The following is a 17,540-nucleotide window of genomic DNA, read 5'->3' on the forward strand; positions in this document are numbered from 1 at the left end:
TTTAGGATTGCAAAATGAGGCCAAGTTTTTATTGATGAAAGTAGCATTTGCGAACTTTTAAATTTTAAAAATATATATTTAGCGTAGTAAAGAAAATAGCACACAAAGGATAGTAGACATGAAAATGACAGTATCATCTTTCAGGGGAGTTACATTCTCATTAAGAAGACACAGGACAACAGAAGAGTAAGATAAATGTTCAAGTAGAAATGGGGAACAGTTTGATTTACGAAGTTCAGGTGAACAGTAGGAACAGACCATTAATAAAATTGTACACGGAGCCATATACACAAAAGGCATTGAGTAATGCATGTGTTTCAGATATGGTCAAAGGCCAATTACTAATTAAATATTTAACCAACATTTCTGCAGAAAATCACATGTTTCTCTAGTTCGTTGGTTCTTTTTATGATTTTACTTTAGGTTCCAGGGTACATGTGCAGAACATGCAGGTTTGTCACACAGGTGTACGTGTGCCATGGTGGTTTGCTGCACCTATGGACCTGTCCTCTAAGTTCCCTCCCCTTGCCCCCCACCCCCCAACAGGCCCTGGTGTGTGTTGTTCCCCTCCCTGTGCATGTGTTCCCATTGTTCAACTCCTACTTATGAGTGAGAACATGCGGTGTTTGGTTTCCTGTTCCTGAGTTAGCTCTAGTTAGTTGTGAGAGTGAATCTAAATTCTCTCTCCAAAGCTGTCTCTGCTCAAATGCTTTAAAATGATCTCCTGTAGCAATACATTATAAATAATGCAGCAATAAAAACTGCAGTGATCTATGCTAGCTAGAAATTCATGTGTCTGTTTTAGTTTAATATGAAAGTGTGTCAAATATTCAAGATCAAACTTTATCCCCGTGCTATTTAAAACTATATATGAGTGCAGATTAATATAATAAGCCTAGAATGAAGACTGAAAACAAGTATACCAAAACCACAGTGGTTATCTCTGAGTGATATGTGTGTTATCCATATTTTGTTATATTTATCATTGTTTTCCAAACTGTTTCTAAGTAGTATATGCTATTTTAAGTTAAAAAAATGTTTTATTATTTTGTTATTTTTTAAATCTCTTATGAAAATAGCTAGTGAATACATTGGAAAGAATACAGGACAAAGGAAGCTTTGATTGGAGTCTGGCTAGGGTTCACAGATAAAATGCAGGACACTTTGTTAAATCTGAATTTCACATACAAATACGATAATATTTCAGTACAAGTATGCCTCGTGTAATATTTGGGTCACACATATGTGATATTCAGATTTAACTGGGCATCCTGTGTTTTTAATTTGCTAAATTTGGTAATAATAGGCCACCTAGTTCTACCCCTAATTAGTTGTGTGACTTTAGATAAGTCAGTTTAGTGATATTAATAGTTTAGTTTTTCTATCTGAAAAATAAGATGATTAATTTATCATAAAGACTCCTTCTAGCTCTCAGATCCCTATGAAACAAACATGCTGAAGGTTAGACACCCCTTTCCAGTGCTGCTCACATCCAATTACTTCTTAATGAAAGCAGAAAGAGCCAGCTCTCCTCGCTCAATTCAGGGCCCTCCCAGCTCCAGAGCTGCCTGTAGGCCCTTGCTGCAACTGTAGCTCAGTTCCTCTTCTTCCACTTCCCTCATTCCCTTACAGGTGCTTTTCCCTAGAGAACTCTCCAAAAACCCTCTTGCATACAAACTCCACCCCAGATACTAGTTTCTCTTCAAATATAAATTCAAATAAGTACCTGCCAACTTTCTAATAACATACATGAGCAGATGAGATTTGAAATAATGACATACGACACCAACACTGCATAAATACTTCAAGACAATAAATATTATACACATGGAAATATTTAGACATATGTGAATAAATTTGGTAGGAATAGGGGAGTGATGAGGGAGAATTACAGCAGTTTGTGAAGGAGGCCAAGATTATGGATTATCAGAAATAACCTGTTCTAGGAGTACAAAGGGCAGCCATTCCTGAGTGAAAGCAGGCTGGGATTAGGGTAGCAGAAAGGAAACCTCAATAATCAGGGAGGAACAGTGACAAGCGTAGGCTTGGGACATTAGGACCATGAGACTGAGAATCAGGAGGCCAGGAATCTACATCTTAAAACCTATCTACCCATTTGATCATAAACAGGTCACTTGCTTTCTCTGGGTTCTGTTTCATTAGCTATAAAATGATAAGGTGGTGTAAGATTATTTCCAAATCTTAGCCTTTCTCAAAGAATATTCTGTAATTATAATTTAAGATTTCCTGTCACTGACATGCCCTTGACAAGCTTTCTGTCTTCAGATTTTTACCTAAAGTCAGAATTTTAGTACTCCGTGTGTGTGTGTGTGTGTGTGTGTGTGTGTGTGTGTGTGTTGGGTGAAGGTCATTGTGTTAGTAAAACAATTCAGTACAGATAATTAATATAACAGTATCAAACTAAACTGCCAAATGTAATTTGAAAAGAATAAGTTTTTCATGCTTCTGCAGTTTCACTCATTAGATTCTATGTGTTTATATTCAATAAAAGAGAAGAACAATGCTTTCTACACCTATTGTGCATTTAAAACAATCAATAACCCAATAACCAACATTTCAAATGAACCAAAAGTCCTCAAACATGTCAACTAGGAAAAAAGTGCTGGCAAAAACTGAGGCGACATATTGGTAGAACTTGGGCATTTCTTTAAACTGCTCTTGGGTGTTCCTTGACTTTATAAAATAAAATAATATCCATAATGGCATGAGAATATTAGTGTTCAATAATGCTTTGTTTCCTAATACCCCTTTAAAAAATATAAGATCTAATTATCCTGTGAATTTGCACCTGATTCCAGTGTGCTGATAATTAGTTACAGTGCGGTGGCTGAGCTGGGACCTCAGCCTAGGCCAGGGGAAATTCAGAAGTGGGTGGAGCTTAAAGACTGGCATATTAGGCAACAGCTAACCCAGAAAACAAAAAGTCCACTCTTTCAAGTTCAAAGGGGCACTCACTTGTGACTTCTGCTGTTATAGTCATTGCCCTTGCCATCACCGTTTCTGCCCTATTCTTTTTAAATTGACTGAGTGGAAAACAATTCCTGAAAGTCAGCTTGGCACAGTACAATTTCCTATTTATTCCATTGCCTGGCTGGCACAGATCACAGACGGCTACTAGAAGGACATGTGTAGAATACACATATGGAGGTTCCTGACACTGTCAAGCCCAATTCATGACAGTCAGTTCACAAGTTCTTCCTGGCACTTCCCAGTTATTTATGCAAGATGTCTGAATCAACTCACTCAAACCTCTTTCCTTGTCCTTCTCTTAAAAAGTATTGCTGGGAAAAATACTCAAGTGTTCAAGTATTTGTTTTCCCAGAAGCTGAGGAATGTTGACATAACTCCAATGCTTTTTGTAATTGTTGAACACGAAAAAATGAATAGTTTGTGATGTATGTCAACTTGCTAAATTGTTTCAGAAGACAAACTTTTTCTAGCAGTAACAGAATACAAATAGTTTAACTGCAAGAAGAACATGCTTGTCTGACTTGCATGCTTCTGCTTTAAGATTTTGAAATTACTGATAGCAAACAACAAATCCTAGACTTCTAAATATATGAAATACCTATAATTATAAGCTTCTTTTGTCTTAAATTGTCTGAAGAAAATGCACCCCAGTACTAAAAGCAAATATAGACATTGTAACAAATTCAATAGCAGCAATACATAGGTCAGAATAGGTTACAATTAAACACACAGCAACACTAGTCCACAAGGCAGGTAGAAAATCATTCAGCCTAAACAAAATTTTCAATTATAGATAAACACCAAGTAAATGACTTAATCCTGATCATTGATTATAAATGGTAGTCTTTTATCCCCTAAAAATTAGGTGAGATGAGAGGAAAAATTTTTTTTCACTTTAATGTATTTTACCTTATAAAATAATATGAACTATATCTCCCATCTATTCATAGGAAACATACTATCTGAATGCAAAATAATTAGCATTACTTCTACCCTTCTTAGTGCAAATATTGTAGCCACTGAGGTCCTGTGTTCTTAGAATATAATCGTTTTCATTATTATCTTTAATTTAAATATCAGAATCTACTCATAAAAGTGCTCTGCTCATTATGATTATGGGAGAGGAAGAGTGAACATTTAACCTTGTTTTGATCAGAATAGATCCTTCACTTAAATTTTATTTTCTCACGGGAAAATGCTATATGATAATTTCAAAAACTATTCCTTAGTCCCTGACAATAATGATAACGACAATAATGATAACAACGATAATAATAATCACTAATGTCTATGAAGTGTTTCTGTGTGGCAGGCTCTCTTCTAAGTGCCTTGCATATATTACATATCATTTAATACTCACTGTTTCCCATGAAATATAGACTGTTCTTGTTGTTATGCTTTTTTTATAGTTAGGGAAACCAAGGCATAATTATTATCCTTATATAATTAGCCCAACGAGGGTCATGTATCTGATACATGGTGAAGCCAGGATTTGAGTTCTCCATTCAGTGGAGAGATAGACAATAATAAAGTAATCATAAAGACAATTGTATAAACACAAACTGGTTAACAAACATCCCATTTCCACAGCTGCATTAATACTTGGGCAACTGCAAAGCAATTAGTGGTAATTACCTGATACATCAAAAAATGTCTGTGCCCGTCCAGTACCTGCACTGCTGATAGCGATGCACTCATAGAAACCTTCGTCAGACAAAGTGACCTTTTCAATATCTAAGTTCACACTGGCAGATTCTCTGGAGGGAAGATAATGGAAAACTTTTAGTTACTACAAAATAAGACCAAGTTGAAAGCAATGATTCACTATTTTTTTTGAAGTTTCATTCAAAAGAACAACATAAATAAAATAAATTGATAAAACTGCAGGGTTCTTTTTAACTTAAAATGACACACCATTTATATTTTACTAGAACATGAGGCTTTTCTACTCTGAGCAAAAGACACAACGTAAACAATAATTATAGAGGTTGAAATTTTATTTAGGGAAATATTATGTAGCTATGTCAAAATATAAGATAACAGAGCTAGCAAAGAAATACTCATTAATCCTCTCTCCTTTTATTTTTTCCAGTTTTTGGTCATGTCAGTAGGAATCTTAGACAAAGCAATTTAATTAGGCAATATACAAATTAGAAGGTAAGAAATCTACTTTTTGATTCTAAGAAGATAAATTCTCCTTAACTTTCTTTTAGATAAGCTCCACATGGGGCAATAGGCCATATATCGTTCAACCTACATACACAATGAGAAATGAAAACAAATGATCAGTTTTATAGTTAAACTCTATCAATTAGGTTAAAAAAATCCCTCTACTATATTATGTACTCATTCATTTAATAAACATTTATTGTTTGTCCTCTAACACTGTTCAAATTATTTCTCATTTTCTGGAAGTGTCTTAATAATAGATATTTAATCTTTGTTTCAAAGAGCTCAATAATCTACAAAAATAGGCATTGTCCTGTTTTAAAGTGTGGCTGAAATGTCAAAAATGTTTTCATAATTTTTCTCCTGTATCATCTGTAGCTACTTATAACCTTAAAAAAATCAAGATACAGATAAGGTAAAAAGCCCACTGCAGACAAGAGACTTTCCACTGAATTCTGAAAGTGGTATAAAATATGATACCTTATGGTGATATCTTCAGATCTCTCCCCATCCAAACACACCATACTTATCATCAAAAACCAAGAAGAACTTACTGAGCTCTTAACTCCTATTTAGTACAACTAGGGTTTGTAAGAAAAAGCTAAAACAGGTTTCTGTGCCTTAGGAAAGTGAGAAACAAAGCAAGGTCATTGTTCCATGTGTTTTAGTAGCTGAGAAAATTCACTTTAGTTAAACATTGTTTCCTTTCAATTCTGTAGGCACTAACTACATGCCAGTGGTTCTTCTTGTCACTTTCAGAATGAAAGCAGAATACCACTTGACTCCATACCATTCTGATCATGTAAGCTGTATCTTCCAGGCTTAACAGGAGTATACTAAGCACAAATTTGTCAATGTCATCATCTAGGAGGTACTGGTAAGTTTCAGGAAGGTAGGGGTGTGGAATACGTACATCTTTGGTGTTTTCTTCAGTGCCTACTTAAAAGCTGAGCATATATTAGGATTAATAAAGAACAGACTGATGGAAATTTTAGAACAGAAACTGAAGATTCTTTGAGTCCTAAATCCCTTTTTAAAAATGAAAGTTGAGATAGAGAAAGGACAAGTAATTTGTCCAAAGACATACAACCAGTTTACTAAATGCTTGAAGAATGTTCTTTACAGTTATACTTGTTCCTTTCTTGATTATGGAATGTTACATGAAAATAATTCTCTTTTGCATGGAGCCTTCTCAGTTGACATTAAGCACTATGTGGACATAATAAAAAAAGTTTTGAAGGGTAGATTTTGGAATAGGGAAAAGAACACGTCAAATAAAAATGCACCCTGCTGCTAATGCAAACGGATTCTCCCTTACATTCCCTGGTGACCAAAGTGACTGACATAAACAAACATTAAGTCACATGTTTCATGTTATTAGGAAATCTAGGGTAGGGATATGAGAGTGAATCAGAATTAGAGTATCAGTCTATCATCACTCATGCCTAATTTTGTCTCTAACTTCTCACATCCAAAGAGCTTAATACATGTCAGCAAAACATGTCATATCTCTGGGCCACAGAGCTGGAAAAATGAGAAAAAGAATTCTCGTGGCTTACCTCCCAGGAATTGCGTGGAATTAATGAATTAATGTTTCTAAAGAATTTCAAGTGTCTTTGAAAAATGTTACTGTTTAAACATAAAACAGAATTATTTGATTTCACCAGCTAGTTATGTAGCTTCATCATTTTATATCCTGGTCAATTATGTTGCTGGTTATTAAACACACAGCTAAATAAATCATTAAGATATACTATGTAAGGGGCAGGAAATAAGACAGTTTAATCTTTAAAGAGTAGAAAATGTCCTAGTTATGATGAACATTCCTGCCATAAATTTTTGATTAAAATGAGTCGCCATAAAGCGATTGTATAAGCTGAGACTGTCAAACATTTAACATCTTATGGAAGTTATGTTGATATTGAATTAATAGTATAAAAGTCTGATAAAACTATAATTCCTAGAGATTTTCCCAAAACGTTGTTTCACAGTAAGTTAAAAGGCAACACTGCAGAAATCGTTTTTCTCCAGTTTTCAAGGTTTACTTAGTTTTTATCATTAAATTACTTGCATTTGTCTAAAAAAGTTACCCAACTTCACAAGGAAAAGCTGGTACCCTCTAGCCCACTCTTGCTGATTGTTATATGCAGGCGCCACACCTGCTGTGAGCCACCTGTCACCCCACCTGCAGCACAGATCATGCCTCTCTGACCTTCTCTGCTCCCCTTCTCCTCCTGGCTCAATGGGCTGCAGCCATACTGGCCTCCTTCTGTCTGTCCTTCCCACATGCCCCGTCCACTCCAGCCTTCATGCATTTGCACTTGCTCTTCCTGGTGTTTGAATACTCTTCTCTGGATACCTTGTTGATCATCTTTCTTGGCATCTTTATGTCTTTGCTCCAATGCCCCTTACTCTGAATTTTAGGATTTCAAATTGGCCAATGCTACATCCACTCCACCTACCAGCATTATTCAACCCAACTAACCTGCTGTATGCTTACCAGATTCACTTACCATAACACTTTAAATCAGATTCAGAAACACTTTTACCATGAAGCCAATAAAGCTAAAGCTTCAGGACCTCTCATTTGCAAGGTCTCCTTTCAAGATTTTGTACTTAATGCCATTTTCATAATTCTGTATTTGTCTTAACAACAGACCATCAAATTACGAAACATTCAGATTCTATAACACAGGAGTCAACATTTGAATATGTTCCAGTATTTATTATATATTTATCTTCTGTTTACTGTCTCCCTCTATGACAATATAAGCTCCACAACAGCACAGATTTGTCTCCATTTTGTTCCCTGCTATATTCCAGACTATGTAGCAAGTGAGAATTTCCAGTGAAAAAGTACATTGCAATAACAGGCTATTTATATTTACATGTTTAATACTGAATCTTATTACCGACAGAAACATGTACCTACTTCAAATACTGGTCTACTCCAAGTGTGACTCCATTTCTGACAAAGCTCAAGGTAAAGGGCAAAAGACTGTCAACAGAGCAGGGAATTTGGCCGGGCTGCAGATAGTATCCTGGGGTTTTCTCAGGCATTGTAACTTTGGGAGCATCTGGGAAAAAAACAAAAACCAAAACAAAAAACATACACAAAAAGGTCACAATGATGTTAAGTACTGCCCCTTAATCCATTCAAAATCTTTATACTTAAATTATTCCAGTAAATCCTCTACATTCCAATTAACCCAGATCACTAAAAATTACTTTTTCTATCTTTATTTGTTCAAAGCTGGTTGATTTCTGGATGTCTTTATGAGCCCCTTACTACAGTATTCATTGAATCTAAGACTCCACAGTTTTTAAGACACAGTATTTTTTTGTACCACCAAGATAGAAAAAATGCTACCAAATAAGTAATAATACATCAATTCTAGAATATGTTTTTATTTCAAAAACATAAGAACCCACATATCTCAGAATCAAATTGTTTTTCCAAAATAAATGTAAAAAATGACTTTTAGGAATCCATCAGATTTTGTAGCATTCAAATTAGGGGCTAAGCCAACTTTGAATATTGTATATGAGGAAATATTGAGGTTGGTTCTATTCTCACCACTCTACAACTATTAAACAAAAGCTATAGAATTGTTCCTGAATTTCCCAAATCACTGTCTTATGTATAAATGATAAATTTTCATCCCTCCACCTAATAGTACAATTTTATAAGCAATCTTATATCTCTGTCAGTCTATGGTTCAAGCTACAGTCCTAAAGATTGGGTCAGAGTTCTGGCCGGGCGCAATGACTCATGCCTGTTATCCCAGCCCTTTGGGAGGCCAAGGCGGGCAGATCACGAGGTCAAGAGATCGAGACCATCCTGGCTAATATGGTGAAACCCGTCTCCACTAAAAATACAAAAAATTAGCCAGGAGAGGTGGCAGGCACCCGTAGTCCCAGCTACTCAGGAGGCTGAGCAGGAGAATGGCATGAACCCGGGAGGTAGAGCTTGTAGTGAGCCAAAATCACGCCACTGCACCTTGGCCTGGGCGACAGAGCAAGACTCTGTCTCAAAGGAAAAAAAAGATTGGGTCAGAGTGCAGTCATGAGCCTTGAAAAATAGCTCAAGTACAGCTAAGCTGAAATGCTAGCTGATGCTTCCAAATAATATCTAATCTGTAATCTCCTTTGTATATAGTAGCAAATGTACAATTAACTAGCTAACTAACCAACTAGACAAATAAAGGCAGTGATCACCTGTTGTTTACTATGAACTACCATCTATGGAGCAGAAAGTTTCTGAAAGTTGTATGTAAACATTTAGCCAATTTAGATAGTTTAAGCAAATATATGCCCCAGGCTTTTTTAGAGGAAAAGAGAGTACCAGAATTTTCCAGTTCCAGCTCTTACACTGACTAATCAAAATTCTCAGATCTGCAATCAGTGAGACTTAACATGAAACTTTGGATGTGCTATTTAACAGCTAAGAAAAACTGTATTGCCCTACATGTAAATGTTCATCAATTTGGTGATGCAGTAATAATATGAAGATAATATTTTTTATTTTATAGTCCGTTATTTACCTGTAGGACAACATCACCCCCTTAAACTGTCAATATTCCAATGTTGAATAAAATGATGTCTTACCTGGGACAATACTAGAAAAGGAAACACTTGATACTCTCTGGAAGAGGTAATCATCCTCATCATAGCCTGTTACTTTGAGAAAGAAAGCTTCATTTGGTGGTACAAAGTCAGAAATATTCCATATGCCATAAGGTTTTCGATCTGGGTAATATTTAACAGGAATAGTCTTAAGAGAACTTCCTGAGATACTCAAAAGTTCAAGAAGATCTATTCTAGCTGGAGTGGAAATTCCAGAAGTATTGAGCAGCACATAGGTAGGTATTCCTACAAGAGAAAGATTTTATCGTTTATAAGAAACATGCAATTGAAGTTATATATCAAATAAGTATTTGCATGATAATAATATATGAGTACCATAAGGATGCCTACAAATTCTGGATCAGTTGCAGAATTGTTTCTACATAAAAGATCGTTTATGCATGACCAGAGAAACTTAGGAAATCCTAAGAAATTACTTTTATAGTATTTTAACTATGTTTACATGTAAAAAAAATTAGAATTGTGAAAACTTTATATAATGTTTGATCACATGAATACTTTTAATGATAAATTATTTTGTATCTTTCCAGGAAATGCAGCAATAAAAATAAATGAACAATAACCTCCCCCAAATTTTAACTGTTCCATTATAGTTAAGCTTCTTTTCAGCTAGAAAACTATAAATCTGAATGTATGAATAAAATAAGAGGAGGACAAGGTTTAAAAATCAATAATTTTATCTTTGAAATACAATGATATGCAACATGTTTAATTTTTCAGCTATATATACACATTTTACCTTGACAATAGGTAATTTATAGGTTTTGGTAAGAAAAAAATCTCAAGATCTGGGTTAGTAATTCTCAAAATTTAGTAAGTGTAAGAATTAACTGAGGTGCTCACTGAAGTCCATATTCCTGGGCCCTACCATCCATGACAGGAGATCTGGAGTGAGGTCCAGGAATCTTAATTTTTAACAAGCACCCTCCGTGATTTTGATATCAGTGGTCTTGGGATTATGCTTTGAGAAAGTGAGTAGGCCAAGAGAATAGCCACATTTAAAGCTATGCTTCTCAATTTTATTGAATACTACAAAATTATAAAATTATAGACAGTCTGAGAAATATTTTTCATTTGGATATCTATTATGTCAATTTAAATAATATGCACATACAAACCTTGCACTGGTCTGCTGACTGTTTTTTTGAAGTCCAGGGTAGGCTTTCGAGAAAAGCCAGCTCGGAAATCAATAGTACTAAGGCCAGTAATGCGAACAGAGTGTCTTCCACTGCTTGAGGTCTGAAAATGTTTAATGACAAACCTGGTCAGCAGTTGATCCAGTATGCTGGTCGTATGCAACCCTCGCCAGTATGGGAAACTGCACAATATTTAATTAGGATTGATGTCCAAAAACTGAGGCTCTGATCCGGATGTTCTCAACATAAATATGATTCTATATTTTAAATGCAAGTTTTGTAATACATACCCCATGGGGACAGCTTTAAAAAACCATTCAGTCATATATTTCATGCCTAATGATAAAAGATACAAGTGTTTAGTCACTAATGAATGGGCTGGAAATAAATCTGTAAAAGCTCCATGAGGGAATGGATCTTTGTTTTGGTCACTATTGTTAACACAGTAGATGTTTAGCAAATATGGAAATCTTCCATAAATACATCCAGGTTCAATTCTAGGGCATTACAGCGAGTGCAGGCAATAGAGCTGACCATTTTCCAGATGTGGGCAACCTGGCACCCTCAGCTCAGCAGTGTTCCAGCAAAGGTCCTCAGCATTTATTAAAAAGACAAAGTCCTTAGTTCCAGTCCAGATTTACTGAATCAGAATATTAGGTCAGGGCAGTCTAGGAAGTTGCATATCAAAAACCACCTAAGACTTATGAACAAGAGTTCACCATTATTTTATTACATAGGTTACCAAGATTCTGTCTCAAAATAAAATGACCACATAATTCCAGCATTTAAGTAGAAGTAGGAGATGGGAGTGAAAGAAAAAATTCACATAACACTAATGTACCAATTATCAATCTCAAACTCAACACTGAGAAGGCACATATTGAGGTATTATAGCAATGACAGAATGCACTGAAGTGTGTATATATATAAATTTTAATCTGGTAGACAGCCAGATTTGCATATATACATTTTAACCTGGTGGACAGCCAGATGAATTCACACCATGGTTACCAGTGGGCTACTTCTAGAGCTGTGCAAACTATGCAATATTCCCTGAAAAACTGCTACTCCTTGTTATTTAGCAATGCGGAGAAGAAGGAAGAGAAGATCTGTCCCTGTTGCTACCAAGTTCCTTCCTTATTGAGCAGAATCTCAAGAACTCAAAGGGTAGTAAAATGAAGGGGAGAAAGTAGAAAAAAACACATCATCATGAAAGCTGTTGCTATATTCTTAGCATAAATGATGCAGCTAGTTACTATGGCTCATTTGCACAAAGGTTACAAAAGATTATATGTGTAAGTGTAGGGATCTTAGTACCACCCTTATTCCATTATTTATCAATGAATACGTTATGAATTCCACATAATAAATTAAAAAAGGAAACTATGGATCATGACTCAATTTTAAATCAGGGATTTCCCATAGGGTTATATAAAACTTTGGTAATTCTAATGTCAATTTCTTTAGATAATGTAGAGCTTTATCGAAGACACTATCACCCACTAATTTCATGTAAGTCAATAAGAATGTTTGATATTACAAGAGTTAATTTTTATTTTTTCACTAACATCATATATCACTGTTAGTTGCCTTGCTCCTCAGAAAGTCCCTTATGACGAAACAGCTGTTGAGGTTACTAAGGACAAATTTAACACGTAATTTTCCAAACGCCTGCTATCAAGTGCTAATCATCTGCCAAGTGTTCTATGCATAAATCAACTAACAAAGGTGGTTTTTAAAAATGTGGTGCTTAATAGCTGAGTGAAAAAAAAAACCAGAAATTATACAGATGTTTGAAAATAAGCTAACCTCTACTACTAAATAACACGTTAAAGCAGATTTGATGAACAGGGAGCCCCTTATAAATTATATAAAATTAATGTAATATAAATTAACTTTGATCCTTCAAAGACCACACCAAGTAATAAAGTATGCAAAAGTAAGAATATAGGTTTACTATTCTCTGAACAAATATGAAGAGTATATTGCTCTGCTAAAATATGAAGAGTAATAAATAACAAAATATCTTAATTTCATGTGTCTATACTATACTGTAGACAGTGAGAATGCCTTCGATGAATTTAAAAGTGTTTGTAAATAAAAGATATCTTCAAGTGAGTCCATTTTTATATGCAATTAATCCAACTCTGGGCTAACCAGGGTAATGGAAACAAAGGACATCCCAAATAAACTGACACTGTGGTTTAAATATACAATAAAAAGAAAAGAAATGAGCTAATTTAAAGTTTTTAAAATAGTTTAGCATTAAAACAGCCTCTGATGTTAATTCATGCATTTATCATTATTTAATTATTCTCTTAAAAGAATTATAATACTTGAACAGTATTTTAGGCACACTAAACATCACATAAATTTCTTGATGAGAAAGCGCCAATAGTTTGATATCTATTAAAGTAAGCTATTGTTTTCATCTCTTTCTTATCTAAGCTCCCTTTAAAAAACATTAGTGTAAAAGAAACAAACAGGTTTTATGTATGATGAGGGTATAATCTATCAATAAATGGAAAAGGGAGGAGAAAAAAGCACTAACATGCACAAAATGCACACACTATATATAAAGCTTCATTTTTTATACAAATTCTCACTTTTAATCCTCACAAAAGTTCCCGTGAGAGAGTATTATTATCACCTTCACTTCATGGATCAGAGAGGTTAAGTGACTTGCTCAAAGTAACAGATACAGCAGGTGGCAAATCTGGAGTCTGAACTTGGTGAAGCTCCAGAAACCAAACTCTATAGCTACCCCATGCGTTTCTCATGATGATCTCAATGAATTTAATTATGCTGGTTTGAGGGTAAATGTTGAAATATGCTGAACTGCTTTATACAATAGGAGGAGAGTTATATGGAACTTCTGGGACTATCCAGAAGAAAGAAGCAGAGAAATGTAATGGGGAGGCGAGGGGGTGGTGGCCAAGGAAAGAGCAGGAAAAGCATAAGGTGCTTTATGACATAGACCCCAAATCTACGAGCAAATCTACCAAATTCACAAAATGCTTGCTATTGATAGATTTCTTTTGATATTTTGAAGGGGCTGAGTTTTGCCCTACATCAAAGTACAAAAGGTTATAATCAACACAAATAATCAGAAGGCAATGAGACCATAAGCAAGAAAGCTTTTAGGAAACTGCAGGAGTGTTGGGAGAAGACTTTGGAGTCTTGTGAGTTACGAACCTGATGAGGTTAGAGGAGAACTAAATGACATGAAGGTCTTGGAGGGGCAAAGAAAACTAAGCTAATTCTGTAACTGAGTCAAGCAAAGAGGAGGTCCAGCCATATTTTTTCCCTTCTCTTCTCTTCCAAATTATTTTAGCCATTTTAATACATTTTTAATAAATGTAATAAAATTATATAAATATATGTCATAAAATTAGTGAGGTTAAAATTACTGTCTTAATGTCTTTCTATTTGGTCTTTTATATCATCTAGATTCAACCTGTGGGTTATATTAAAATTAGAATATGGCTCCAAAAAGCACCTTTCCACTACAGAATGTCTTGAACTATTACTCCTGCAGAGTTACCCTAACCTCATGGCTTCTGTAGATAAGAGGGAAATCCAGCAGCAGCATTCAGGCTCAGAGCATAACAGGAAACTTTCTAGATATCAGATGTTGAACAGGATTTATCTGAGCTAGGAAGAGTTGTGTTTCAAAGTCAATTTATTCATAAAACTTCTAAACGTACATAATGAGCCACATTACTCCTCTGAATGAGTAGCATCACATTCATTAAGTTGTGAAAGGGTCTGAGTCAGGAATACATAGGCTGCTGCAGTGTGAGCAGATGTGAGGTAAGGTCATGGTTTGGCAAAGATGAGGTGACACTAGATGTGATAGTTAAAATTAGGTATCAACTTGATTGGATTGAAGGATACCTAGAGAGCTGGTAAAGTATTCTTTCTGGGTGCATCTGTGAGGGTGTTGCCAAAGGAGACTGACATTTGAGTCAATGTACTGGGGGAGGAAGACCCCCCTCAATGTGGGTGGGCACTATCTAGTTGGCTGCCAGCATGACTGGAACAAAGCAAGTGGAAGAAGGTGGGATAAGCTGGCTTGCTGAGTCTTCTGGCTTTTGTCTTTCTCCCATGATGGATGCTTTCTTCCATTCCTCCTGCCCTTGGACAACAGACTCCAGGTTCTTCGGCCTTTGGACTCTTGGACTTACACCACTGAGTCCAAGGGGCTCTCGGGCCTTTGGTCACAGACTCAAGGCATCACTGTTGGCTTCCCTGCTTTTGAGGGTTTTGGACTTGGACTGAGTCACTACTGGCTTCTTTCTTCCCCAGCTTGCAGATGGCCTATTGTGGGACTTTGACTTGAGATTGTGTGAGCCAGTTCTTCCTAATAAGCTCCCTTTCATATATGTATGTATCCTATTATTTCTGTCCCTCTGGAGAACCCTCATACAGAGATACATATTGGTATCCTAAAGTTGTAACTAGGTAGCCTTGACCTACAATGCAGTAAGGGAAAAGAAGGAGTAGAGTGAACCAGAGTCTAGGTTTCTGAATTGGAGTGAGAATACCAAGAATGAAGGAGCAGGACAGGCTGAAGGACAATGGAACAAGCACCATGGAGAGCTCCAGCGGAAAATTACTTGCTCCTCTGAGATCTCAGCTCAGATCTTCCTGGTCAGCTCTACTGCAGATGGATTTACTTCTTAGTTTAAAGGCAAAGGCCTGTTAAATGCCTGCCTACATTGAAAGTCCCTTCAAGGCAGTAACTATTTCATATTCATCACCACAGAATGTCACTCAGGAGGCAGGTGATAAATGTAGGTTTTCTAGGTTTAATAAATGGCATGAAAACCATCCATGCACCCAGTATTGATGTTTTTTCTTAGATTTTCCTCAGACCAGCTAATGCCATATTCATCAAGAATTCACTAAATGTTTCTAGATGCATTATGCTAAGTATGTTCACACATTATCTCTTAAAACCCTATTATATCCAAAGATAATTTTATGGCACTACAAAGAAACAGAGGCTCAAAAGAATGATATTTATCTAGGTGTAGATAGCAACTTAAATGGCAATTATTCCAAGTTCAATGTCTTTCTCAGGTACCTAAGTCTGTGCATGGTATTTTGGAATAACATAATTTCTGGGTAGATTTACACCCTATGCCATATAAAACAATAACATTCTCCAACTATTTCTTTGCCATTCTACATTTCTGAGTACCCTTTCAGTTAGGAAAAGTCAGGTCAGTGGGGTGCTAATAAATTTCTCTCTAACAAAAAAAACCCCTAATTTTTGTCATTTTTCAATTTCTATGGTGTAAATGTTCCCATCATAGCTGATTGCTAGCTCCCAACATGATGTTGCTGAACACAGAGCTAGGAAGAGAAACGTATCATTGACTCTCCATGAGTCATTATGAGCCAGCTCTAGTATACCATTAGGCCACAATAACAGCTTGCCTACTGGGTAATAAGGGAGTGAAATGTGTCGCTTTTGGGATGAGACAAAAGTAACAAATTTCTTTTTATTTATTCAATGCCACATCCTCTAGGTTTTTCCCTCATTAAGTGACTGAAGATGCTGCATGTTCTAAATTATGGTAGAGCCACCATCAGCTTGGGTTCCTGAGTGACTGTAAAGCAGAATACTCTACCAGACCCTATGGAACACAGAACATTAGTGAGGAATTAACCTTCTTGTACTAAGCCAGTGAGAATTCCTCCTAGCACTAAATATGAAACCTTACCTTTTATAAATTGAATTAAAATTTGATTGATAGAGATGGTTTTTCTCTCTCCGAGTTTCAATGTTTTATAAAATGGTAAATGTGCCCAAAGTAAGACAAACACAAAAACTAAAGAAAAATTCAAGTATATGTGCATTAAAAGAAAGTAAAGATACAATGTATGATTTACATATATTCAAGAGAATAACTAATTAACCTGTCAGAATTCATGTGCCAACATTATTAGCAACAACTAATTCATGTATCAGAAACTGCTGAAGCACTTTACCAATATCTCATTTAACCATGACAATATTGAGTAACCATTATTTTACCCCACTTTCCTCAGACTTAGAGAGGTTAAGTAATTTCTCTATGAACAAAAAGACATTAAGTAATGAATCTTGAATTCAAATAGATGTCCACCTCTTTTCAAAATTTGCTCTTAAGTTTTAAATTCTTTCCAAATTAAAGAATAGATGGTTCCAATAAAATATTTATTAAGAACCTACTGTGAGTTAGGCATTGTGTCAGACAAAGACACAATAATGGAAGCTAGATTTAAATACCATTATTTTGTTGGGCATTATGTGTTTGGAGAAATGTGTGATAAGCAAATGTATTCAAAACATAAATTCTGCTTAAATACACACACACACACACATATGCACACACATATGCATATAAATTTACATATACCCAAGTGCATGTGTACCTAAGTGTACACATACCTTTTTTATAAAGGAAGCATTCTATTTGGTTGACAGTTTGATATTGGTAAGCCAAAAAACTGGAAAATTATCCAGGAAAAATCTATTATCAAACATTCCCCTGACCCAAAACACTAATGCTACACCTAATCTATTTACTTAACACACCTTGTATA

The 17,540-nt window shown here is 35.5% G+C and overlaps 1 protein-coding gene across 7 annotated transcripts in view; it reads right to left on the minus strand.

The window, feature by feature from the left end:
• HMCN1 (hemicentin 1) overlaps positions 1-17,540 on the minus strand; it is a 454,658-nt gene that overhangs the window by 260,560 nt on the left and 176,558 nt on the right. For all 7 annotated transcript variants that reach the window (XM_073011674.1, XM_073011672.1, XM_007989160.3 and 4 more), the window contains exons 7-10: positions 10,926-11,046; positions 9,769-10,032; positions 8,093-8,237; positions 4,627-4,748 (exon numbers count right to left, since the gene is read on the minus strand). In XM_073011674.1, coding sequence (XP_072867775.1) covers positions 4,627-4,748; positions 8,093-8,237; positions 9,769-10,032; positions 10,926-11,046 — 652 coding nt within the window. The remainder of the gene's footprint in view (positions 1-4,626; positions 4,749-8,092; positions 8,238-9,768; positions 10,033-10,925; positions 11,047-17,540) is intronic.

This window comes from Chlorocebus sabaeus, chromosome 25, assembly GCF_047675955.1.
Source record: "Chlorocebus sabaeus isolate Y175 chromosome 25, mChlSab1.0.hap1, whole genome shotgun sequence".
Taxonomy (NCBI): domain Eukaryota; kingdom Metazoa; phylum Chordata; class Mammalia; order Primates; family Cercopithecidae; genus Chlorocebus; species Chlorocebus sabaeus.